A 21504-nucleotide genomic window follows, 5' to 3' on the forward strand; every position below is an offset into this window, starting at 1 on the left:
TACGTAGTTAATATCGAGGTGTAACGATAGTTACGTAGCTGCGATGACGATGTCTTTGTTATAAAAGTTGATGAAAAGATAATACGAAAACATACATATTTACACTCAGCCACGCAATTCAAGTCATCTTAAAAAAACTAGAACTTGCTTACAAATTGTGATAAGAAAAACACCCTAATATGCTGCCACACATAAGTGCCGAAGAGAACATTCCACCCGTGGGACGAAAAGTGTATATAAATCCGAATTTTCATAGTCAAGTGACGAGTGCGCTGCTGCCTCAAGGCCGACAGAGTCATGCGCTAGAAGCATGGGAGCGACCAGCCATACATATAAATCCGTATTTTCTGCAGCGGCAACGTGAATATCAGCTTCAGCAGATGCAGCAGCTTCAGCAAGAGCAACTGCAGCAGCAGCAAATACAGCAACAGCAGCAACAGATACTACAACAACAACAACAGCATGTTACGTATTATCAGCAACAAACTGTTGCTGTCGAATTGACGCCACCGCCTCCCGCGAAAATCATAAGCAAAGCAAGCACTTGCCTGGTGCGCAAGCAGCCTTTAAAAACCCCACCCATTCAGCGACGTGTACAACCACCTCTAGTTAGCATAACCAAACGAAAACTTGTTAGACAAAGTGCAGTCTTAGTAAAACCAACTGTGGCTACAACTGCCAAGCCCACAACTACAGTTGTAACTGCTGCCAAGCGTACCAAATACAAGCTAGTGCGTGCCATTTCCCTAACTGCTCACAGCAGCACGCCCTTGGTGAAGAAACGTAGAACTAAAGAATTTGTGGCTCGCTACGCACTGAGACGCACTAATGATGCGATCGCTGGCAAAAAATTGAGGTATGTTTTTAAGATAGCTTCATCAGTCTCTTGAAGTAGTTCTGCTAACCAACTCTACTCTACTCGCAGCTTAAAGAAATTGAATACGCTAAAGCCCAACGTAAACAAATCGCTCAGCATGGTGAGCATACATGGCGTGATGTACAAGAAGACAGCCAAGAATAAGCTGACCAAACTAGATGCCAATGCCTCAGCGAAAAAGTCTGTGCCAGCTCAGCAGCAGAAGGTAACTAGCTCGATTGGTCGCACGTTGTTTGTGCGTGGCACCAAATTCGTCCTGGATCCCTCTGGCTGCCGTTTGACCCGTGTGTCTGCACACAGCTCGCCAGTGATCGTTAATAAGAGCTTGCGTCGGCGCATCGACATTGGAGGATTGACTTATGTCTCCTCGCCGAAAGCACAAAATGTTTTCATACGCACCACAAATCATGTGTTCCGAGCCCATTTGATGACCGCCAAACAGCGTAGTCTTCAGGTGCTGAATCGCTCGCTTGTGAAGACAAATGTGCCATGTGCTATATATCAAAGGCTGGGCAAGTGTGCGGCTTACAGTCGAGGCAAGTGTCGACGACTGCACGACAAGCGACAGGTTGCCATCTGTCCAAAGTAAGTACAATTAGCTCTATCGACATGAACTTGAACTCCTGCTCATGCTTTTCTTGTAGCTTTCTGCGAGGTGAGTGCACCAAGAAGGACTGTCTGCTCTCGCATAACGTGACGCTGGAAAAGATGCCTGTGTGTCGTTACTTCTTACGGGGTGTCTGTGTGCGTGAGGATTGCCCATATCTGCATAAGAAATTGAGCCGTAAAGCCGAGATATGCATTGACTTTCTGCGTGGCTACTGTGCGCGTGCCGCTGATGTAAGTTGTGCTCTACTTTCCAATCGATTCTTATTAACTCTTATCAAATTTCAAGTGCAATATGCGACATGAGTTTGTCTGTCCGGAATATGCGCGTCACGGCAAGTGCGAGCTGACCAACTGCGTCTACTGCAAGCAAATGAAACAGCAGCCCAAACTATCTGCAGTGCGATCTACACCTAAATCCAAAACTAAACTTAAAACCAAATCTAATGTGCAATCTGTTCCAGCTATTGCTGACGCTGCAGCAGAGGAATTGCCCGGTAGCTCACGCTATTTTGTTTGTGAAAATGATAAGTTTCAGGTAGAGGCAGCCAGTCCGCAGGAGGATGATGAGCAGGAAGTTGAGGCTGATTTGGATGAAGAGGCCTCGCCCAGCAGCAGTGGATTGCGTAAAAGGCCGAAACTGGGCCAACTGCCCGCGTTTATACCCTTGGGTGGCAGCGAGCAGTGAACCAGATGACTGCCTTGGACAACTGTTTCAGGTACAAATTAATTCTTTTAAGTATATAATTAAGTTGGCATACATTTTAATTTCCTTAGTGCTTAGGTTAAAAAACAAATCTAATAAAGTTCACGCTATTTTCAAAAGAAAACATTTGAATGTGGCATTTATCCGTCACAAAACAGAAAATGTGTCGTATTTTAAATATGTATTTTACACTTAGAGAGATGCTCAAGGTATTTAGCTAGAACCAATCGTCCTCGCCATCATCGTCGTCATCATTATCGTCTTGCTTCTCGTTTTCCACTTCGTCGGCCTGCACATTTCCGTATAACTCGATTTTGCTGTCCAGAAAGCGAAAGTCCTTCAGTATGTGCAACTTGTTGCTGTATCCAGATATGGACATGAAGTTGAAGGGATTTGTTTGCCACACGGACGAGTAGCTGGCTGTGTGCTCGACGGGAATGTTGGCCTGCAACGCTCCATTGAGCGTATAGAACTGCACATGATTATGCTCTCCACCGATAAGCACTGAGTCGTCTACAAACTCACAGACATGCACGCGACCAGGGTAATCAAATGTGCGCGTGCATTCCATTGAGCGCAAATGCCAGATGGCCGGCCGTGGACCACCACCACAGACCAGCCAGTCATTATTGACGGACACAGCGCCAATCCATTTGCCCCAATCTGGACGCAGTAGTTGCGGATTCTTGTGCGGCTCTAAAATTGCGGTTGGCTCCTTTTGCTTGTCCGACCAGAAATGCACAGTGCCATCCTCGCCACTCGAGTAGATCCGCCCATCCGGGTGGCCGACAACGCAGTGCACATAGTCCGTGTGTCCGCGATATTCGCGCTGAATGCGTCCATCTTCCAGGTCGATTTTATAGACGACGCCGTCGCCGCAGCCAGCATACAATGAATCCGTTTCAGTGCATAGCCAAAAGGAATTGACATCTGGCACCTCTACAGCATCCACTTGCATGGGTATTTTGATTTCCCAGGCACGCTTTGTGCTCAATGTTTCCTCTTCCTCATTCCACTGAATTCCATAAATGAGTCCAATGGCGCCAACAATTAGAAAATCGCGATGAAAGGCAAGACAATTTATGTGCACATCGCTTCCCTGGGGAAATGTTTTCAGCTTTTTCGGAGGCTCTTCATTTGTTTTATTCAATTCATTTAAACTGCAAGCAAATTACTTTTATCAAAGAACTATGCTTTTATTTCAAACAATTTACCTTAGAACGAAAATATCGCCAAACAGGTTGCCAGCAAATAGGAACTTTTGTGACGTTGATATAGCTTGAGATACAACATTGTTATATGTACGTTTTAAATCTATTTCTTTCATTTTGACTGATATATTCTTAACAATACAGTCCAAGACGCGTTGTTTACGCCGGCTGTTTTTGATAATCGAGTACACCCGTATCGATAGCTATCATGGTTTTGCCAATATCGATATGTTCAAAAGGTGGCAGCCTTGCGAATTTTTTTTTTTAGTACATTTAAATTAATATTTTAAGTTTAATAACAATAAGTGCTTATTGTATGTCGTTGCACTTGACAAGTAATAAATATGAAATGGGCAGATATGTTTACAATTGTTGCATTTACAGTATGATTTTTGGTTTTTTACCATAAATTTCAAAATCCAGTTTCCGAAAATATGCGTTTTTGTTTTAAACTAAGTTCAGTGACATTCGAAACCTGAGCTGCTGGAGGAAGTTTCTTTATTTTACATTATAAGTATTGTTTTGTAAACAAGACAAGGCAACACATTTGTGCTAATGATTTAATGAACGCTCTTGCATTTTATTCATTTGTCTGTTCAGAATTTTCCTCATCTGGTTTTTGTTTACAAACCGAATAATTTGATCGCCTATTTTTTAGTTTTAGAGACCACAAATTGTGTTTTTTTTTCAACAAGAGTTGGCTGTCGACTCCAGTATTTTGACAGCTCTAATTTAAATGCAAATTTGAATTTACATATTCATTGCGATAGATAATTAATTATCGATGTCAATTTAAGTGGCGCCAAAGTGCCGACTCACACAAAAATCAAATAAACGAGAACAAAAAGCTTACACAAAGCATTCCACAAAAGGCGTAAAATAAACTATATAAAATTTGTGCGTTATTCAAGCGTAGATGCGGTTTTCTAGAACTTAAGAAACAAAAAAATAAACAAGTTTTTACGCATTTAAATCAAATTTATTTAAAATTAAATCAAAATTAAAATCGTCTAGCAAATTAATTAAAATTATTTGTTTTAACGACTTTCTTTGAAAAAAAAAAATGAAGGAACGAATTCGCACGTCTTGGGAATTACCAGACGCTAAACAAAAAAGAGCGAAGCAAAAAAAAAAATGCAGCCGTCTGGCGCCAATCAATTTCTTTGCCTTGAGGCCCGATCAGTTTTGACTAATGATAAAGTAAATAATCTGTAAAGCGGATCGTCATGGGAGTTTGTTATTGGCTATTGGCCCAGTATTTTACTTTTTTTGTTATTAATAATATGGTTTTGTGTTATGGGAATTCCCAAGCTGTTTAGATTTCTTTCGCCTTGTTTGTTGCTCTTTCTTTCTTCTTTCTCTAATTTTTTCTCTCTATTTTGTTGCTGTTTTGTTTAGAATTGTTAGTTTCGAGCATGAACTGAAACTAATCCAACCGGATCTAGTTTCAGTTTAAGCATTCTATGTAAGTTGTTGCTTGTGTTTTGTTTCTTCTAGAAAGCATTTAAGCGAGCGAACATCGAGCATGGAACAGCGCTGAGCTAAATTGCTATCACTGCCGACTACTGGTTCTACGCATTCACATTTGTACATATTTATTTATTTCGCATTTCATTTCTTTAATTAGTTAGCTTATATCAAATATTAAATCAGTGGCTTTGGGCTGACGTCAACATTCGATTTGTTCGGCTCATTTGTTGTGGGCGTGGTTGGCTGGCAAAATTAATTGCAATCGAAGCGGCGGGGTGAATGCACCTTCAATGCCATTAGAGTTCTGAGCCAAGTCTGAGAGAGCTGCGAGCCAGGAATTTTTGGGGTGCATCTACCTTTTCTATGGCTTGTTTTGGTATTTCCAAAAAATGTTGGCTGTCAAGGCCAACTACTTTCTCCGGCAAGGTAAACAACATGTAAGGCGCCAGCCATCGACCGTTGACAACAACAAAAGTACAGTAATAAATATATAATAATCATATAAAAAAGAAACTGTAAACAAATTTCTGTTGGGTGTTTCCCTGGCAAGAGATTTGCATATATTTACATACAATTTAAAAGCGACATTTCGAATAAATCTTTTTGGCTTCTGTCTGTGGAATTTTGCATCAGTTAAGGCATTTAAATTGGTTTAATTCGTTAAGATCTGAATGTAAATATTTTTATTGCAGCTCGATCAACCAGTTTAATGCGCCGAAAATGAATAATGTCTCTGAATCAAAAGATATATATAAAGAGATATGTACATACATATATACATACATATGTATGTGGTTAAGCTTTTATGATGTGCCAATAAAACAAATTGGCGGCTGTTTCTAAAGAACGGGAAGTGAAATGTTAAATACTGGATTCTAGGCTAGAACCAGAGCTAGACCAAGAGTATTTTGCATATTTTCTAATTTGTTTCTTAGTATTTACTTTGAATATTTATTAATGCTCGCATCGTCAAACAATTTTATGCAAATTTAATAAAATAAAACAATACAGTGTGCTTAGGTCTGAAGTGCTTGACGATCAGATGCCCTGGAACCTTGTCTGGCTGTTTTATATTCTCACATATAATAATAATATTACCTAAACAAAATTTCTCTCTTTAAAAAAAAGAACACTAGATAAATACATATTAAATACAGTTGCAACTGGATAGATATTTTGTATAGAATAATAATTTTAATAATAATAATTACCCACTTATACAGTACTAGTTGGAATTGAACTCTCTCTCCCCTGCTCAGCTTAGGGGTGAATTAATTAAAGGGGATTTTCGTACGTACGAAAAATGCCAGTTACATTTTTGTATCGCATTTGTCTATTTATTTTATATATGTATATTATTTGTTTATTTAGTACATTTAATTAATGCGATAGACGTCGACGCCTTTCATTAACAACATTCCAAGTCGGCGCCAAATTAATTAACTTCCATTTCAGTTTAATTATTGCATTCAGTCTTTATTGTTTATTTTTGTTGTTATATATTTATTTATTTATTTATTTTTTTATCAATCTGCGCAGCTAAGCAACAAACTGGAAAACTGAAAAATCACAGAAAACACAAAACAAACAAAAAAATAAGAAAAAACTAGAACTTAATTTACATACGTATTTATTTGTTTATAAAACCAAATATTGATTCATCTTTGAATTCCACTTAAATTCGTATGAAAGTTGCAAACGAAATTAGCTTCGACTCAGCCTGAGACGTAAATTAATAATAATAAAAAGCTGAACAAAAAGTAATAATATTAAACGGAGTCCCCATGGCTTTTTTATCAAGAAAAAAATGCGCAACAGCACAGGGAAAAAGAGAGACAGAGATGTATTCAAAACAAAAACAAACCCAACTGTCATATTTCTGTACATAAAATCTTTTTTAAAGAATTCCAAATTTCGCATAATTAAAGCTAAATTTGTCACGAAACGCTGTGGTTAGGCTGGCAACAGCTGTAAGACCTGTTCCGTTGTCTAGCCTCTAGCTCTCTCTCTCTCTCTCTCTCTCTCTCTCTCTCTCTCTCTCTCTAGCTCTTCTTTACTCTCTCTATCTCTGTCTTCTTTAATTGTATATTTTCCTGGAAACTTACGCATTTCTTCAGGCAAACCCCCGTTGGGATTTGGTTCAAACAGGAAAATACTTGAACCTAGGGCTAAGAGATAAAAGCTCTGCTCTGATATGACAACGATTTAAAACAATAAAAAAAAACAAGATTCTGACAACTTGTTTGTTGTCATAACAAGCAGCTACCGCTTCGCAGAGGACGACAACGTCATCACGATTATACAAGCCAGGGAAAGAGAGAGTGCGAGATTGCGAGAGAGACGGAGACGGAGATGAGAGCACAGATTTCAGCTGTGATCTGATCAGTCAGCGGCGCAAAGAGCGGCCCAGACAGTTAACCGGCAAAAACAAAATAACAAAAAGCAAAAACACTAAAAGGCGAAAAAAACAAGCTGATTTTGCTGTTGTTGTTGTCTTCTAATATCACATATAAAATATCACGACATCGTCAGAATGAATTCAAACTGAGACGAGCGCTCGAAGCGTGCAGAAGCAAATCGTGAATCATATTACGTATACGACGCGTGCTAGTGACAAGAAAAAGAACTGAAAGAACAACAACAAAAGCAACAAATAACAACAAAGTGAGACAACAGTAAAATGGAATTGAGCAAAGAAACATTGAGTGCGAGTGCGTTGATTGTCAGCCTGTTTATCATGTGCCAGCTGGACAGCAGCTCTGGCTATGCCATTGGCCAGGCCAAGTTCGGCAACATTGAAAAGTTTCCCTACCAAGTGATGCTCATCGGCAAGCAGCTGTGGCGCAAGCGCATCCTCTGCGGCGGCACGCTGCTGGACAATCGCTGGGTACTCACGGCCGGCCACTGCACCATGGGCGTCACCCACTTCGATGTGTACCTGGGCACCCGCAGCGTGGAAGCCACCGAGCAGCTGAATGGCCTCGTGCTGCGCACGAATAAGTTTATCGTCCATGAACGCTTCAATCCGGAGACGGCGGCCAATGACATCGCCCTGGTCAAGCTGCCACAGGACGTGGTCTTCACGTCGCGCATTCGGCCCGCTGCTCTGCCCAGCAGACAGCATGCGGACCAGTTCACGGGCAGAAGCGTGGTGGCCAGCGGCTGGGGTGCCATAGTCGAGATGTCCAACTCGGATGCCATGCAGTACACCGAGCTGAAGGTGATCTCCAATGCGGAGTGCGCCGAGGAGTACGATGTCGTCACCTCGGGTGTGCTCTGTGCGAAGGGATTGAAGGACGAGACAGTCTGCACCGGCGACTCGGGTGGCCCGCTGGTCCTCAAGGGCACCCACACGCTGGTGGGCATCACGAGCTTTGGCCCAGCTGACGGCGAGGCTGGCGGCGGCTGCGAGCGCACCACCGTGCCCGGCGGCTTCACGCGGGTCACCTACTACCTGGACTGGATTGAGAGCAAAATTGGCAGTCACAAACAGCAGCAGCAGCAGCAGCAAAAGAAGCAGCAGCAACAGCAACAGCAACAACAGCAACAGCATCAGCATTCACAGCATCCACAGCAGCAGCATCACTTATATCGGGATGACAATCTCGTCTAGAACTCTGTGCCCTGTGGCCAGTGAAGAGCAGAACTTTGACTGAATCGTCTAGCTTTATAGAACGTGTGATATTTTGTAAATACTCCAATTCTCACTTAGCTAATTTCCAAATTGTGGCATGAATTTGTTTTAGTATATAACTATTTAAATATCTATTATTTATTCTAATTATAAGTCAAAAGTCGTCGATCCACGATCAACGCAAACTTCCCTCTAAAAAAAAAGAAAGCAACAAACACAAAGTTGCTATGAAAATAAAAAAGGTTGAAAACATTTTAAACAATAACAAAAAAAAAATCACCTTTTTGTATTAATTTTTACCTGTTTTACGTCAAAGAGGGTATATTGGTTTTGTGCTATATAATGTAGCAGAGAGAAGAGACACATTTCTCATAAAGACTAAATTAATTTATGTAACTACACGCTGCAAGCAGCTTTGTTCTCTTTCAATTTCTATTGCTCAGTCTAAATGTCAAATATGCTCAATTAATTACTCTATGCAAATACATATTCAATGCATCCAATGCATTCTGTTCTCTTTACTCAAATTACTCCAAATGTACTCACTTACAGTTTCAATGGAGCAGAAATAACTTAACAGCGCGACTTGAGCGACATTTTAATTGCCATAAAATGGCGGGCCTCTTTTTCTATAAAAGAGCGAGCAAAAGAACTAGACAAACGGAGCCCGCCATAAAACAGCGAGCCTGCTGGTGAGCAAAAGAACTAAATTCGCAAAGGGAACTTGAGTGACTTTGTTTCAGCTATAAAACGACGAGCATAAGAGGGTCGTCGTTTGCTATAAAAGTGAGTGCTTGTAGATGAGCATAAGAGCTAAATTAGCAAAGGGCGCTTGAACGACATCAGTTATAAAAGTGAGAGCCTTCTGGTAGGCGTTATATCATCAGCTATAAAAGTGCAAGCCTGCAGCTGTGTTCCTTTAGTTGAGTTCCTGATTTGCTGCAGAGCGGACGTGTGGCAGCGCTTGGTGAACATCATAATCACGTAACTAATTATGGTAAATCGCAGTGAAAGTAATATGAATGCTAATCCAATTCATATCAACTAAGCTCAGCGTATTTTGTAGTCAGGTATACCCAACCAGCAAACTCTTGCTTGTTTATTTTCGTCATGCTGATTTGAAGCAAACGGAATTCCCACAAGATCAGCGATCACTGGAGATAAGAAGAAAATAAGCTTTTACGTTGCCTATACGATAATTTCTCCAGCTAACTGTTTAATTCGCGCGAGCTTTACATAACGTTTTATTTTTATGTGGCTTTTGATACACACTGTTTTACATAGAGTTCGTTTGTTTGCCTAGCACTCGACAGTCGAGTTGTTCATTGAAAGATCTTCAGCCAGAACTTCAAAGTCCACTCCAGTTGTGCCCACTTCAACTCAGAGATGACGCAGTTCCGTGATAAAACAGCCGGATGATGATGATGATTCCATTCCATTCCGCTGGCCGAGAACAACAAACTCAAACAGACTTTCAGTTTTGTTTATATGTGAATTTATTTATGTGCGCTGTCATAAATTATGCCAGTCGAATTCCATGCTAGAACTGTATCGGGATTTATTTTGGAGATGACGTACTCATTGATTTATCAATTGATGTCAATCGGCTGCCAGCTTAACTTGAGCTGATTAGTCATTTGTGACATATCCTTTAAGAGCTCAACTGGAACAGCTGCAGCTCTACGTTTATAAATGATATACCTTGTTTTAGTTTTAGCTTTAGTTTCAGTTATTAAAAAACTGGTTATTTTCTTTATGTTTGTCAAGTAGCACGTGGGGAACTGTTCACAAGTCAAGGTAATTGAATTGTGATGTTTTCTACTACAGATGCATGTGTATATCGAGAGTGCCCTTGAGTTCTCTATTAAAACTTACATATAACTAGCAAATTAGTAAAAACGTGATTCGAACTTAAAAAAAAAGAAACCAAACACATTTGCATTTTATTAATTAATGATAGTAAAAAGTTCAATTGTTATATAAAAGTTGAGTTAAATGAAAAATACTTTCAAAATAATTTTAATTTTTTTACATATAATTTTTATTGTGTAAAGTACTTAGAATTTGGATTGCTTTTGGTTTGTTTTTGGTATATATCATAGTTTAAAGCAGTTAAAGCTCTTCGCCTGGCATAAGCAGGTAACAAATCGATATACATATAGCTAGGTGTATACATATACATATATAGATATTCTGGTGCGTAGCTTTCATTGGTGCAAATTGTTGTGCTAGAAAAGTCTCTCTTGTGCACTGGGTTAACAAATTTTGGACTCTCGCTCCTTCTTCTGCAGCACACAGTCGATGGCCTCCACGACCTCCATGAAAATGTCCTCCACATCGCGCTCAGCATTGATCTGCAAAGGAACAGCATATGTAGAGGGAATATATGTGGGTATAGTCAGAGAGTGATCTGCTTACCGTCAGCGTCTTCTCCTCATAGAGTGCGAGGATGTCGCTCGTGTTGCGCTTGAAGGTCTGCAAGCGGGAGCGAATGGTCGCCTCGTTGTCGTCGGCGCGCTTCTCTGTGGCAGCGGCGGCGCGTGCCAGGATGCGCTTGAGCATCGTCTCCTCCGAGCAGTCGAAGTAGATGGCCAGATCGGCGGGCGCGATTTGTGCCTCGAACTCAATGCCCTGGTTCTTCTCGCGTGGATAGCCATCGATCAAGAAGCCCTTCGAGGCGCCCTTGGCCCGGGTAATGGCTGCATTCAGCAGCGAAAGGACCTGCGCATTGGGCACCAAAGCGCCGCTGACCATCAGCTCCTGCAGCTCGCGGCCCTTGTCGGAGCCAGAGGCGACCTGAGAAAATAGAGAGTTATTAGCATAGAAATCCCAAGTTGCCCCTGGCTACCCCAACTCACCTCCTCCCTGAGCAAATCGCCGCTGCTCAAGTGTGTGAAACCGTATTTCTCCACGATCTTGGCACATTGGGTGCCTTTGCCGCAGCCGGGGCCGCCCAGAATCCAAATGATGGGTATATCAGACTGTAAGAGAGCAGCAAAAGCGGGATTGATTAGTAGGACACAGAGAGCCAACGGCGAGCAATTGCAATTAGCCAAGTTAGTGTACACTGGTCGGACGAAAGCCTTAGTCGAGTTAGTTCGAGCAGAGTTTCAAGAACATTATCTTTGATTTAGAATTGGTTTTCATTTTTTAGGGTTTTATTTTGTATTCTCTATTTAATCAGCCGCCACATCGCATGCGATATACATCAATATAGATATCGTAATATATGTATACAATTGGTGTCTATATGTTGTGGGGCTACTTACGACGGACTGGGCCTTACGCCGTTGCTCCGCTTTCTGTTTGTCTTGGGCCTCCTTCTTCATGGCCATTTGGTGACACATAAACAACTACACACGAATAGGTAATGTGAGAAAAAGGGGCACATGTTGCGTATACGTAATCAAATGCATTTATTATTTTATTTATTCTCTTACGTTGCCAATGACAAGTTGAAATCTTACAACTTTCATTTTGCAATTTTAAAATTTGCAATTACGATATTTTTAAATACATAAGAAAATTTTGAGAGAGTTATAGAAAGCTAAACCTAAACTGAATATAGTGGGAGTGTATTGAAAATTCGGATACTATACAATTTATTACTTGATTTAATTATTTATTATTTAAACAAATACATCTATTACGAATTTATTATGCAAATTCTAAATACAAACGACTTTTTTATATATTTTTAAATTTAAACTTAATATGTTATACTCTGTAAATCTATCTGACTATGGGCCATAAATCAATACTAAATAACTATAATGACAATGTATAAAGCAAATGCAATGTGTACTATTTAAACTATATAATAAATTATATAGAAGTCGATAAAATCACTAGCCATATAGACTGGAAATCTGGAACAAGGGTTTGTGTTATATGGCTAGTGATAAAAATTATCTCATTTATTAAATGGCGCAAACAGAATATATATTGCATCTACTTGAGTGTGATTAAGTCAGAGCTATTGTTAAAATATAGTTATTAATTATATTGGCAAAGCGCCAATGGCCAACCGCAAACAACTGCATAATACTCGCTAAATTTATTAAAAAAGGAACAAAATGATATTTAAAGAGCTTTATCTAGAGAGGGAACACTTCATTCAATATGCCTATATGTGTATACACATATTTAATATATAAATTCTCTAATTTTACAAAGCCACATATACGCCAGTCTGCTCGTTGAGCGAGCATAATCAAACAAAATTGTTTGACGCCAACTTTGAAATATACACAATTAGTACAGCCTTCAAAATGCGCTATATATACAATTATTCTCTCTCTCTCTCTATATATATATATATAATAGTTGTATATATCTATATAGAACATATATATCATGTGTATTGCGTGTGTTTACAAATTGACATTGATCTTGAACGCACATAACTGTATAATTGAGTAAGAGTGAGAGGGTTTGAGTTTGTTGGATGCTGTGCGAGTTTGGATCTATTATATGTATTTACATATACATATATGTATACCACCTAGTTAGCGGTTCAATTAGCGCCCCATAGAGCGTATAACTCATCGACTTTATATAGCACTTGTTTTATATATCCGTTTATTGTTCAGATTAAACCAAACAAATCAAAATTGATAAACAAATATAATTAAGTTTTACTGCTGCCGCTGTTTATGTAGTTTTATGTGGGTGTATAGCCTGTATATTTATATACATATATCATTGCTACTGCTCTGTTTTCTGTATATATCCCATATAATATAGAATAACCTCCCCTTGTTAAACGCTTCGACTGTTCCGCATTGTCTCACCTTTTCAACAAATTTCTCTTAGAATTTAACAAAAATTTTATGTATAATATATGTATATAAATGAAAACAACAATATGAATGAATTTCAAGTTCTTCTTGCTCTAGTTGATAATGTGCAGGTTGTTTTTCCTCATATATATATATAAATATTTCAACTTTTGTATTTCGTGGCGCATAAATTTGGACCTCGCTCTCTTAAGCTCGCACGAGTTCTTTTCACGTCTTTTCACATATTTTCACATATTTCTTTTTTCAGTTAGGTGTGGGAAAATCATAATGATGATGTTAATGATGATTTTTCAATGGCATGGCATTTACGTAACTCGTTCAGATTTCGATTTGGATTTGGTTCAGTGACCTATGAATGACATTTACAAGGATATATCGAACGTTTTCTTTGGCACGCGATGCATTGTAAATATTTGACGAAACAGTTGTTCAGGTTCTCAACTATTTAACTTTTTATTTTATTTCATAGCTCCCAAACGGAACTGAAGGAATTTTTATTATGGCTTCACTAAGTTTGTTTTTGTTTTGCTTGCAAAAATTCCATGCGTCGCGACTTTGTGTCGTCGCCGATGCTTAAACAATATTTAAAATCAAAGCCAGCTTTGCTAACAAACTAATGCCAAGAGTCCGGCATGGAGACGCCATCGATCGACTCATAAAAGCCCGGATGACTCGACTAATTCAATCGTAGTTCTTCAATAAACACATTTCGAGGCACAGCGCTCGCTAATGAATCAAGCCCAGCCAGAAATTCCTGGGACCAGCTCCACCTGTCGTGCGATTTATGCAAATTTTTGGACTTGACGTCATGAAACTCGACTTGGCTTGGAATGTGAAATTGTGTTTTGTTTCTTCAGCTTCTTCTTCTTTTTTTATTGTCATTTGATACGTTAATTTGTGGCTCAGTTATTTGTATGCCCTAACCAACAGTGGCGATCGTTTGATTTTGTTATAAATATTGTTATATATGTATATATGTATGTATTTATATACTATTCAGAATCAGAATGTACTATCAAGAATCGAGTTCATATGAAAATGTCTATCCTCAGTCTGTCAGATTTTAAGCTATAATCATGCTAAGACTTTTCATAGCTGCGTCACGTCGATCGCATCATTATATAGACTGCGCACACCTAATAGTTTATAAATATAGTTTCTTTATATACTATATTTTATAAAAAATGATTTGAATATAACATTTGACTTTGCCACACGTCTAATTTTGTATATCATACACACTTATATACACTTATATACTTATATACCATTATTTCAATATCACATTTTGCTACGCTAAAAAACTCAGTCTATCTCGCTCTAGCCGCAAGAGTATTCAGTCTTCGGTTCTCTATGTGCCTAACTGTTTTCTTCTTGTTTGTTTTTATGGCTGTTTCTTGTGCAGTTGTTGTTGTGGGAATTTCACAGGCACTCTGGTTACCGGTATTCATCTGTTTTGTTGTGTTCGGTTCTGTTATTTATAGCCGAACAGCTGACGCGCAAGCTCAAACAAAAACGGGAAAAAAGTCGGTGCATAGGAAAGTTTATTTGCTTGCAAATGTTTGTTTGCAATTGGTGAGCTATACGAGCATTTGTATGTATATGTATGTATGTGAGCACAAGGTCAAGTGTGTGGGAATGCAGTCAGAGCTTTCAGTGGAAGGTTCGAAGGTCAATCGAACCGAGGATTGCACTATACTAATCTCTATAACAACAATTCGCCTCCGTTTGTTTTGCTTCTGGTATCGCAAATCACACACGATTGGGAAAGCCATAAATTGTTTTTAGAGAAGTAAACTAGTACACACAAACACACACACACATACACTGGCACGCACTCACACCGACTTACCATGACGATGTATACGAGGTATATGCGACGCTGCTGTGGGCCTTGTGCTGTTGTTGTTGTTAAATAAATCGCGAAATGCTTTTCGTTAGAGAGTCGCGCTGCTTATGTAGGCGTGTTGTTGCTGTTAATTCGCACAGATTTTGTTTTGCTATTGCTTTGGTTTGATTCGCTTGGTCGCGTCTTTTCCGTTTTGTCGAATTTCCACCCTTAATGCAGCGTGTGTCGGGAGCGACTGAGCGCAAAGCTTTCGCTAACGGTTTCGAGAAGCTAATGCCATGCAGCTTTGCTATACGAGCTTTTCGTTTTTTTTTAGTTCTGCTTATCGCGCACTATGGTGCATACATAAACATATACAATTGTATATGAAAAGTAAAAAAAAAAAAAAAATCTGTTATACTTAACCTTTTAATTTTAAACTATAATTTTTGATTAATTTGTCAGCGCCATAATTTCTATATCACTTAACGGCCAATAGAGATTTTTGGGCCATGGTTTTTGTTGATTATCTCCATGTTGGGCTTCACATCCTCAAAGACTTCATTAGCATCGCGATCGCCATCGATCTGCATCGTCTTTTCGGCATACCGATCCAGCACTGGCTTCACATTTTTCATATATGCCTGGGCCGTAATGCTAGCTCGTGCATTCAGTGAAGATCGGCGCGTGTCTATCGTCTCCTGCCCCACACTCAGGGCAATTACCAAATCTGGAGTACCAACTTGCTGCTCCAAAACAGCGGCATCCGCTTGGTTTGTAGGATAGCTGAAGAAATATCGCAGGCTGTACAGGACAACTTTCGACACTGTCTACTGCATAGTTACCCATCTATGACAAAGCCTCGAAGTCCCGATTTATTACTCATTAGTTGCTGTTCCACTAACGGCATGACCTCAGCTAACGGCACCAATTGACCATTATTGACTACCTCAGCGAATTCTTTGCCCTTAGGCGTGTTGGTCTCAATCTGCGACAGATTCTATGTTAAGTATAGATTATCGATTGCCTTTAGCACTTGCCTCATGTTCTATAAGGGCATTGATATCCACGTGCTTATATCCATACTTCTCCACAATACTTTGAGCGAGCGTAGTCTTACCGCTGCTGGGTCCACCCATAACCCAAACAATTGGCACATTCTGTGTATTCAAATGTTAATAAGCGGTCTAATTATAGCTTAACATTAACTTTACCATAGTTAAAAAAAATAACAATTTCCGTATTAAAAATAAAAAAAATTTAACAATTTTGAGAGTGCCTAAACAATGATGACAATTTTCTGATTGAATAGTTTTTAACTACGCACGTCAACTAAATAATTAAAGAGCTTTTTATGGACACGCATATAAAATAGCAATTATTATTTTCCATATGGTTATACAAAATACATTTATAGGAGCAATTATTAACTGATATAATAAAGAAACGCTTGTATGTGTTTCGATTCGCTTACGGATATGACGAGCAGCGGCGCTCGCTCATCTGCTCGCATCTGCTGGCGTTGGCAGTGGAGCATCTCGATGTGGGTGGGAAATGGTTCGTCGTGCTGTAGAATAATCACGCTGAAGGTGGGTGTCTTTGGAGAACTTCTCCGGAAGCCTTCGTTATGAAGATGCAAATCAAAGGTGATCTTAAAGGTGCGGATTGTCGAGTCTACATCGCAGTTGTAATCCACGCTGTGCAGCCGCACTATATCCAATTTTTCGAAAGTTTGTTGAAATTTCCTGTAGCTTTCCTCATCTTTCAGGTCATCTATAAGACTTCTCCCTGTTGTACTTGCCCTTTTGCTAGCTAGCTCCTCAGCTGGTTCTGATTGCGCTCTACGCTTGCGTGTGTCAAACTTAAAGGCGTTAACCTCATTATTTATGCTGATCTCGTCAGTGGTTGCTTCTGTGCTTTGATTTTTTATTTGCTGCTTGAGCTGCACCATTCGCTCGAACGTAGCGTTGTAAAATTGGGAGACTTTGATGTGAAGGGGAACAGGCTTATTACTTAAAGAAGCATCCAACAGAGCCCAAATACAGTCATCTCTAGTAACTACGTCACTAGACGCTGCTCGATACCCTTCCTGATGCCTGACAACTATATAACCAGCGCGTGACAAAGCCGAATAGACCAAATAGTTGTTATACTTTTCACTAGCCTCCTCACCAAGCAACAAGACGTAGGCCTGTTCGATGGAGACAATCATTCCACAGTACTCTAATTGAAGGCGGTTCTGTTGTGATAATAGATAATATGTTTAGCAAATATTATCATCTAATATGATGCAAATATACACACTAATTCCAGCAGAAATAAAGCCTCGTAATATTCCAAATAGAGCTTCCCTTGTTGACTGTAGCCAAAACTCTCAAACTTTCCATCTTTACGCACGACTTCGGCAGCCTGTTGATCGTCGCGCCATATGGCTATAGCACGGCCTGAATGGCGCTCAATACGCCGAGCAGATAATTGCATCCGCAAATTAGCTGTAATAACAACGCCCGATGTTTATTTTTTAAATATTTACTAAACAAAAAACAAGTTTCACCGTAGGCATTTTTTAACTCCTCAGTTTCCTCTGCACTGTCTTCAGTGTTGGTGCGCTTAAGCCCGTTTCTTGGTGATTCAACTTCAGGATGCCGCTGTGCTACAAGCTCTGAAGCACTATAGACACTTTTAACATGTAGTTCTTATATACTTAATTCAGTACTCACCTTAAATATCGCGTTTTGGGATAAATTTCAATTGTGTTTTCTTGCGCGCCGCTCATTTTGCTAGCCACAAACAGCTGTTAACTGCGGCGCTGCCAGACCAATTGCAAAAGTAAGAGTGGAACGAGTTCATCGTGGAACTAACATCCAGTTCATTTGTTTTCGCTGGCTTTATAATATCTGAGAAATAAGGTAATTTTCGAAGAAAATTGTGTTATTAACATAAACTGAACGTTTATTTGTGTTTACTGAAGCTATATTGGTTAATTGTTGCTGGATGCCATAATCTGTAACAATTTTCAAACGTGTAAAACCAATTCTAAGAGACTGCATTGATTGCATGCACGTTTTTTTGTTAATGTTTTCCGTGGTCACCAGGCCCCCACCCCTTACCAAAATCGTAAATTTGCTGTTAATAAGCAAACGTTTACGCCATTATTACCGCAACATGGAGTGCACATTGCTGTCGCCGCCTGCCTCAGTACGTGGCATGCGTGAGCTGCAGCGCGCGGACTTTCAAAAACATGTGCAAATCCCCCGACTACGAGTGCCCGAATCTCAGGTGCAGCGTGTGATTCCGTTGGTTAAGAAGCTGCTACTTAAAATGGAGCATCTGCACCCAGTACGAGCCGTGGAGAATCAACGTGAAATACTGTTGCATCCACTACCTGTTAAGAATTGGGAGTCCTTACCCACCGCCGAGCTGGAGCAACAGCAGGTGACGCAGGAGAATTTCAGTCATGCAGATCTCGAGTTGACCTACGAAAACTGGAGCGCCAATGAGATATTGAAGAGTGTGCTGCCAGAGAACGAAGAGGGACTCTCTTCCTTTTCGCGGATTGGGCACATAGTCCACTTGAATCTGCGTGATCACCTGCTTCCCTACAAACAGCTCATCGGTGAGGTGCTGCGCGATAAGCTGCCCAATTGTCGCACCGTGGTCAACAAGGCGGCCTCCATTGACAATACCTATCGCAATTTTCAGCTAGAGCTGATTTGCGGTGAGCCAGACTACCAGGTAGAGACCAAAGAGAACGGCGTGCCTTTTGAGTTTGACTTCTCCAAGGTCTATTGGAATCCACGTTTGTCTACAGAGCACGAGAGGATTGTCAACATGCTAAAGCCTAATGATGTGCTCTACGACGTGTTCGCTGGTGTTGGTCCCTTTAGTGTGCCAGCGGCCAAGAAGCATTGCAAGGTGCTGGCCAATGACCTGAATCCCGTCAGCTATCAATGGCTGCAGCACAATGCCAAGCGCAACAAGTGCTTGGCACATATCAAAATGTTTAATAAGGATGGGCGAGAGTTTATCCTAAAGGAGCTGCGAGAGGATTTGCTAGAGCGTTGGCGCACCCCAGCTACAGCTGAGCCCTATAAAATTCATGTAACCATGAATCTGCCAGCAATGGCTGTGGAATTTCTGGATACGTTTCGAGGCTTATATACGCCGGAGGAGGTACCAGAGGAAGCCAACTATCCACTAGTACATGTCTATTCCTTTGCCAAGGGAGAAAATACCAAGGCACTGGTGCAGCAGCTGGTGGAAAGTAATCTGGGTGCAACATTGGGTGACGAGCTGCAGGGAATAAGCTTTGTTCGCAATGTAGCGCCCAACAAGGACATGTATAGAGTTTCCTTTAAACTAACCCGAGCGCTCTTAACCACGCCCAAGCAGCTGCTGGGCAAGCGACCCTGTTCCACAGATGAAACAAATGAGGAGCTCGATGTGGCTGCCACAAAAGTTAAATGTGTTTGACTAAGCTAAAAATAAAGTTTATGAAGTTTCTATAAAAATGGATTCGTGTCTCTTCTGTTGTATTTACAGCCACATCGTCATGGGTCGCAACAAGGCCAATGCCAAGAAGGGAGCGGGAGCGGGAGCGGGAGCGGGCGGAGGTGCAGCTGCTGGCAAAGCATCTGCCAAGCCTGCACTAAATAAATCCAAGAAGGCCAAAAACGTCTTCAAGGTGACCAACAACAAGGGCAAAAAGAAGCCCAAGGAAGTGAAGGGCAAGCTCAAGCAGGTGAGCCAAGCGAGTCATTCAGATCTACCATGATTCCCAGACCTTTAACTGCTTCACTTTTCTCAGCTCAAGGAGACTGTTAAGGCCAAGCAGGAGAAGGTGGATGAAACACTAAAGGTGCTCCACAAGGATATGGTCGTTAAGAAGCCCAAGCCGGCGGCCACGCCTATCAAAAACAAAAAGAAACCTGCGGCCAATTCCAGCAAAGTCTCCGATACGCTGGGCAAGCTTAAGTTCTAAAATAGCATTCAAGTCAATAAATGCTATTTGTTAATAATGTTAGTTCAAAGGATTATACACATACATACATATATCTATGTACATATATAAAAAAAATATAGATAAAAGTGTTCGTTTAGACTGTTCAGCTGTGGCTGCATGTTCTATAATTCAGTTCGAATAGATATTGAGAAAACTTATTTAAGCTGGAACAATTGGTCTTATATGAATCATAGCAGGTCAAGTTAGTAATGCAACTTTTATAGAAGCCGTTTTTATAGCACCTAGATAAGTTGAAATTGTATTTACTCTACAATTATATCTATGTATGTGTAAGTAATTGTCTTGAATCAATTTTCTGATTGGACCCATAAAAAGGTTAGCACTGTCTGTTCGCCTCCTTTTCCTATTGGACTTCCAGTCACTCCAACTCATTTTACACTTATTCTATTAGCGAATTATTGTTTGAAATGTTTTCGTTTACAATTTAGACCAATAAAAGATTCAGTTGCTAAATAGTTGCTCATATATATTTTTATATATAAATAAGTACACCATTTACCATATTTAGCCAAGCTCGACCCGAGCAGGGGTTTAGCCTCTATACTAGGCATTAAATGACCAGTGGAGCTCCAGGCATCATCACAGCGCCATCTGGAACAGTTGGCGTGGGCCTGAGTGTAGCGGCCGTTGTATTGGTTACTTGCCAGCCAAATAGATCCCGCACAATTGTGTCCAGCTGGTCAGTGTCAATGCCCTCGGCTTGGAGCTGGCTAAGCACCGTCTGGGTGATGGGTGTGGCCAGCCAGCGCTCGTAGACTGCCTTCAGGGCGCTCAATCGCTGATAGAATTGCGCGAAGATGCCGCCCTGCTGCACCTTGAGCTGCACTTGGGCGTTGATGGCATAAAGTGGGAAATACATTTCCAGCTCATTGAGGAATCCCTGCCAGCCAAAGACGGTGCCCGATAGGTACGGATAGCGATTCACCAGTGAGGTGCACACTTCCACTGGTTCCAGCTCGAACTTGCCCGAGGAAGCCAACAGCTGTTGATCCACCCACTGCCGGAACAGCAGCACCTCCGGCTGCGCCAGCAGGCGCCAGTAGGCCGTGAAGCCCGCATTGCTGTTCAAGATGCGCACGAAGGCCTGGAACTGTCCATCGTTCAGCAGGTAGCGCACAAACAGCTTCTGCATGGGCTTCAGCTGTATTTGGCCATAGACATCCGTTAGATCCTGAGCCAGATCTGGCGGTGGTCCGACCGCGGTCTCCTGACCTTGTATTATAGCAGCGTTGCCCAGAGCAAAGCCCAAGCAGAGCACGAGCATCCAGGCGTATGTGGCAGACATGCTGGGAATATCGAGGAAGGAATGTGCTTCTGGCCACTTCAGCATTTCCCTTTTATGCCAAA

At 40.8% G+C, this 21504-nt stretch overlaps 9 protein-coding genes across 11 annotated transcripts; 4 read left to right on the plus strand and 5 right to left on the minus strand.

Moving 5' to 3' along the window:
- The first annotated feature begins 32 nt into the window (after positions 1-32).
- ZC3H3 (Zinc finger CCCH domain-containing protein 3) lies at positions 33-2313 on the plus strand. The gene is made up of 4 exons (XM_018100032.3): positions 33-856; positions 926-1462; positions 1522-1717; positions 1773-2313. Exons 1-4 carry the CDS (start codon positions 180-182, stop codon positions 2169-2171), a joined length of 1809 nt encoding a protein of 602 aa, XP_017955521.1. The 5' UTR covers positions 33-179; the 3' UTR covers positions 2172-2313.
- thoc6 (THO complex subunit 6) lies at positions 2286-3605 on the minus strand. The gene is made up of 2 exons (XM_018100036.3): positions 3404-3605; positions 2286-3349 (listed from the first exon to the last, which is right to left on the minus strand). The coding sequence occupies exons 1-2, from the start codon at positions 3514-3516 to the stop codon at positions 2407-2409; spliced, it is 1056 nt and encodes a 351-aa protein (XP_017955525.1). The 5' UTR covers positions 3517-3605; the 3' UTR covers positions 2286-2406.
- Positions 3606-6719: 3114 nt separating this feature from the next.
- On the plus strand, positions 6720-8784 carry LOC108650761 (brachyurin). Its single transcript, XM_018100038.3, has one exon. It carries the CDS (start codon positions 7551-7553, stop codon positions 8481-8483), a length of 933 nt encoding a protein of 310 aa, XP_017955527.1. The 5' UTR covers positions 6720-7550; the 3' UTR covers positions 8484-8784.
- Positions 8785-10521: 1737 nt separating this feature from the next.
- On the minus strand, positions 10522-15464 carry Ak1 (Adenylate kinase 1). 3 transcript variants are annotated; one of them, XM_018100052.3, is made up of 5 exons: positions 15159-15408; positions 11774-11857; positions 11363-11485; positions 10923-11300; positions 10522-10858 (listed from the first exon to the last, which is right to left on the minus strand). In XM_018100052.3, the coding sequence occupies exons 1-5, from the start codon at positions 15159-15161 to the stop codon at positions 10760-10762; spliced, it is 687 nt and encodes a 228-aa protein (XP_017955541.1). In that variant the 5' UTR covers positions 15162-15408; the 3' UTR covers positions 10522-10759. The 3 variants fall into 3 exon arrangements, with proteins under 3 accessions (XP_017955541.1, XP_089116526.1, XP_017955542.1); XM_089260400.1 differs by lacking the exon at positions 15159-15408 and adding an exon at positions 11945-11995; XM_018100053.3 differs by lacking the exon at positions 11774-11857 and having other exon boundaries at positions 15159-15464.
- Positions 15465-15545: 81 nt separating this feature from the next.
- LOC108650778 (adenylate kinase 1) lies at positions 15546-16461 on the minus strand. Its single transcript, XM_018100058.3, has 4 exons — positions 16349-16461; positions 16175-16294; positions 15980-16122; positions 15546-15920 (listed from the first exon to the last, which is right to left on the minus strand). The coding sequence occupies exons 1-4, from the start codon at positions 16349-16351 to the stop codon at positions 15620-15622; spliced, it is 567 nt and encodes a 188-aa protein (XP_017955547.1). The 5' UTR covers positions 16352-16461; the 3' UTR covers positions 15546-15619.
- Positions 16462-16483: 22 nt separating this feature from the next.
- Positions 16484-17982, minus strand: Tsen54 (tRNA splicing endonuclease subunit 54). The gene is made up of 4 exons (XM_018100034.3): positions 17855-17982; positions 17689-17804; positions 17439-17626; positions 16484-17373 (listed from the first exon to the last, which is right to left on the minus strand). Exons 1-4 carry the CDS (start codon positions 17908-17910, stop codon positions 16561-16563), a joined length of 1173 nt encoding a protein of 390 aa, XP_017955523.1. The 5' UTR covers positions 17911-17982; the 3' UTR covers positions 16484-16560.
- Positions 17911-21415, plus strand: LOC108650783 (uncharacterized). Its single transcript, XM_018100062.3, has 3 exons — positions 17911-18043; positions 19677-19875; positions 19942-21415. The coding sequence occupies exons 2-3, from the start codon at positions 19687-19689 to the stop codon at positions 20113-20115; spliced, it is 363 nt and encodes a 120-aa protein (XP_017955551.1). The 5' UTR covers positions 17911-18043; positions 19677-19686; the 3' UTR covers positions 20116-21415.
- Positions 17916-19645, plus strand: LOC108650757 (tRNA (guanine(37)-N(1))-methyltransferase). The gene is made up of 2 exons (XM_018100033.3): positions 17916-18043; positions 18106-19645. The coding sequence occupies exon 2, from the start codon at positions 18192-18194 to the stop codon at positions 19605-19607; it is 1416 nt and encodes a 471-aa protein (XP_017955522.1). The 5' UTR covers positions 17916-18043; positions 18106-18191; the 3' UTR covers positions 19608-19645.
- Positions 20607-21491, minus strand: LOC108650768 (protein G12). The gene has a single exon (XM_018100044.3). The coding sequence runs from the start codon at positions 21485-21487 to the stop codon at positions 20708-20710; it is 780 nt and encodes a 259-aa protein (XP_017955533.1). The 5' UTR covers positions 21488-21491; the 3' UTR covers positions 20607-20707.
- Positions 21492-21504: the final 13 nt, after the last annotated feature.

This window comes from Drosophila navojoa, chromosome 4 (assembly GCF_054131105.1).
Source record: "Drosophila navojoa isolate 15081-1374.11 chromosome 4, UAZ_NAV_1.0, whole genome shotgun sequence".
Classification (NCBI taxonomy): domain Eukaryota; kingdom Metazoa; phylum Arthropoda; class Insecta; order Diptera; family Drosophilidae; genus Drosophila; species Drosophila navojoa.

Bases quoted from the DNA above. Each gene is read 5' to 3' on its own strand.
- Tsen54 (XM_018100034.3), bottom strand. From the start codon at position 17,910: ATGAGCGGCGCGCAAGAAAACACAATTGAAATTTATCCCAAAACGCGA. The intron at 17,805-17,854 runs GTGAGTACTGAA...AAGTGTCTATAG, and splicing joins CCCAAAACGCGATATTTAAG to TGCTTCAGAGCTTGTAGCAC. The intron at 17,627-17,688 runs GTGAAACTTGTT...TTGTTATTACAG, and splicing joins GGAGTTAAAAAATGCCTACG to CTAATTTGCGGATGCAATTA.
- LOC108650768 (XM_018100044.3), bottom strand. From the start codon at position 21,487: ATGCTGAAGTGGCCAGAAGCACATTCCTTCCTCGATATTCCCAGCATG.
- LOC108650761 (XM_018100038.3), top strand. From the start codon at position 7,551: ATGGAATTGAGCAAAGAAACATTGAGTGCGAGTGCGTTGATTGTCAGC.
- LOC108650757 (XM_018100033.3), top strand. From the start codon at position 18,192: ATGCACGTTTTTTTGTTAATGTTTTCCGTGGTCACCAGGCCCCCACCC.
- LOC108650778 (XM_018100058.3), bottom strand. The intron at 16,123-16,174 runs GCAAGTGCTAAA...AATCTGTCGCAG, and splicing joins ATGCCCTTATAGAACATGAG to ATTGAGACCAACACGCCTAA. The intron at 15,921-15,979 runs GTAACTATGCAG...ATATTTCTTCAG, and splicing joins CGAGGCTTTGTCATAGATGG to CTATCCTACAAACCAAGCGG.
- ZC3H3 (XM_018100032.3), top strand. From the start codon at position 180: ATGCTGCCACACATAAGTGCCGAAGAGAACATTCCACCCGTGGGACGA. The intron at 857-925 runs GTATGTTTTTAA...CTCTACTCGCAG, and splicing joins ATCGCTGGCAAAAAATTGAG to CTTAAAGAAATTGAATACGC. The intron at 1,718-1,772 runs GTAAGTTGTGCT...TCAAATTTCAAG, and splicing joins ACTGTGCGCGTGCCGCTGAT to TGCAATATGCGACATGAGTT.
- Ak1 (XM_089260400.1), bottom strand. From the start codon at position 11,980: ATGAAAGTTGTAAGATTTCAACTTGTCATTGGCAAC. The intron at 11,301-11,362 runs GTGAGTTGGGGT...CTATTTTCTCAG, and splicing joins GCGATTTGCTCAGGGAGGAG to GTCGCCTCTGGCTCCGACAA. The intron at 10,859-10,922 runs GTAAGCAGATCA...GTTCCTTTGCAG, and splicing joins ATGAGGAGAAGACGCTGACG to ATCAATGCTGAGCGCGATGT.
- thoc6 (XM_018100036.3), bottom strand. From the start codon at position 3,516: ATGAAAGAAATAGATTTAAAACGTACATATAACAATGTTGTATCTCAA. The intron at 3,350-3,403 runs GTAAATTGTTTG...ATTTGCTTGCAG, and splicing joins GGCGATATTTTCGTTCTAAG to TTTAAATGAATTGAATAAAA.
- LOC108650783 (XM_018100062.3), top strand. From the start codon at position 19,687: ATGGGTCGCAACAAGGCCAATGCCAAGAAGGGAGCGGGAGCGGGAGCG. The intron at 19,876-19,941 runs GTGAGCCAAGCG...CACTTTTCTCAG, and splicing joins TGAAGGGCAAGCTCAAGCAG to CTCAAGGAGACTGTTAAGGC.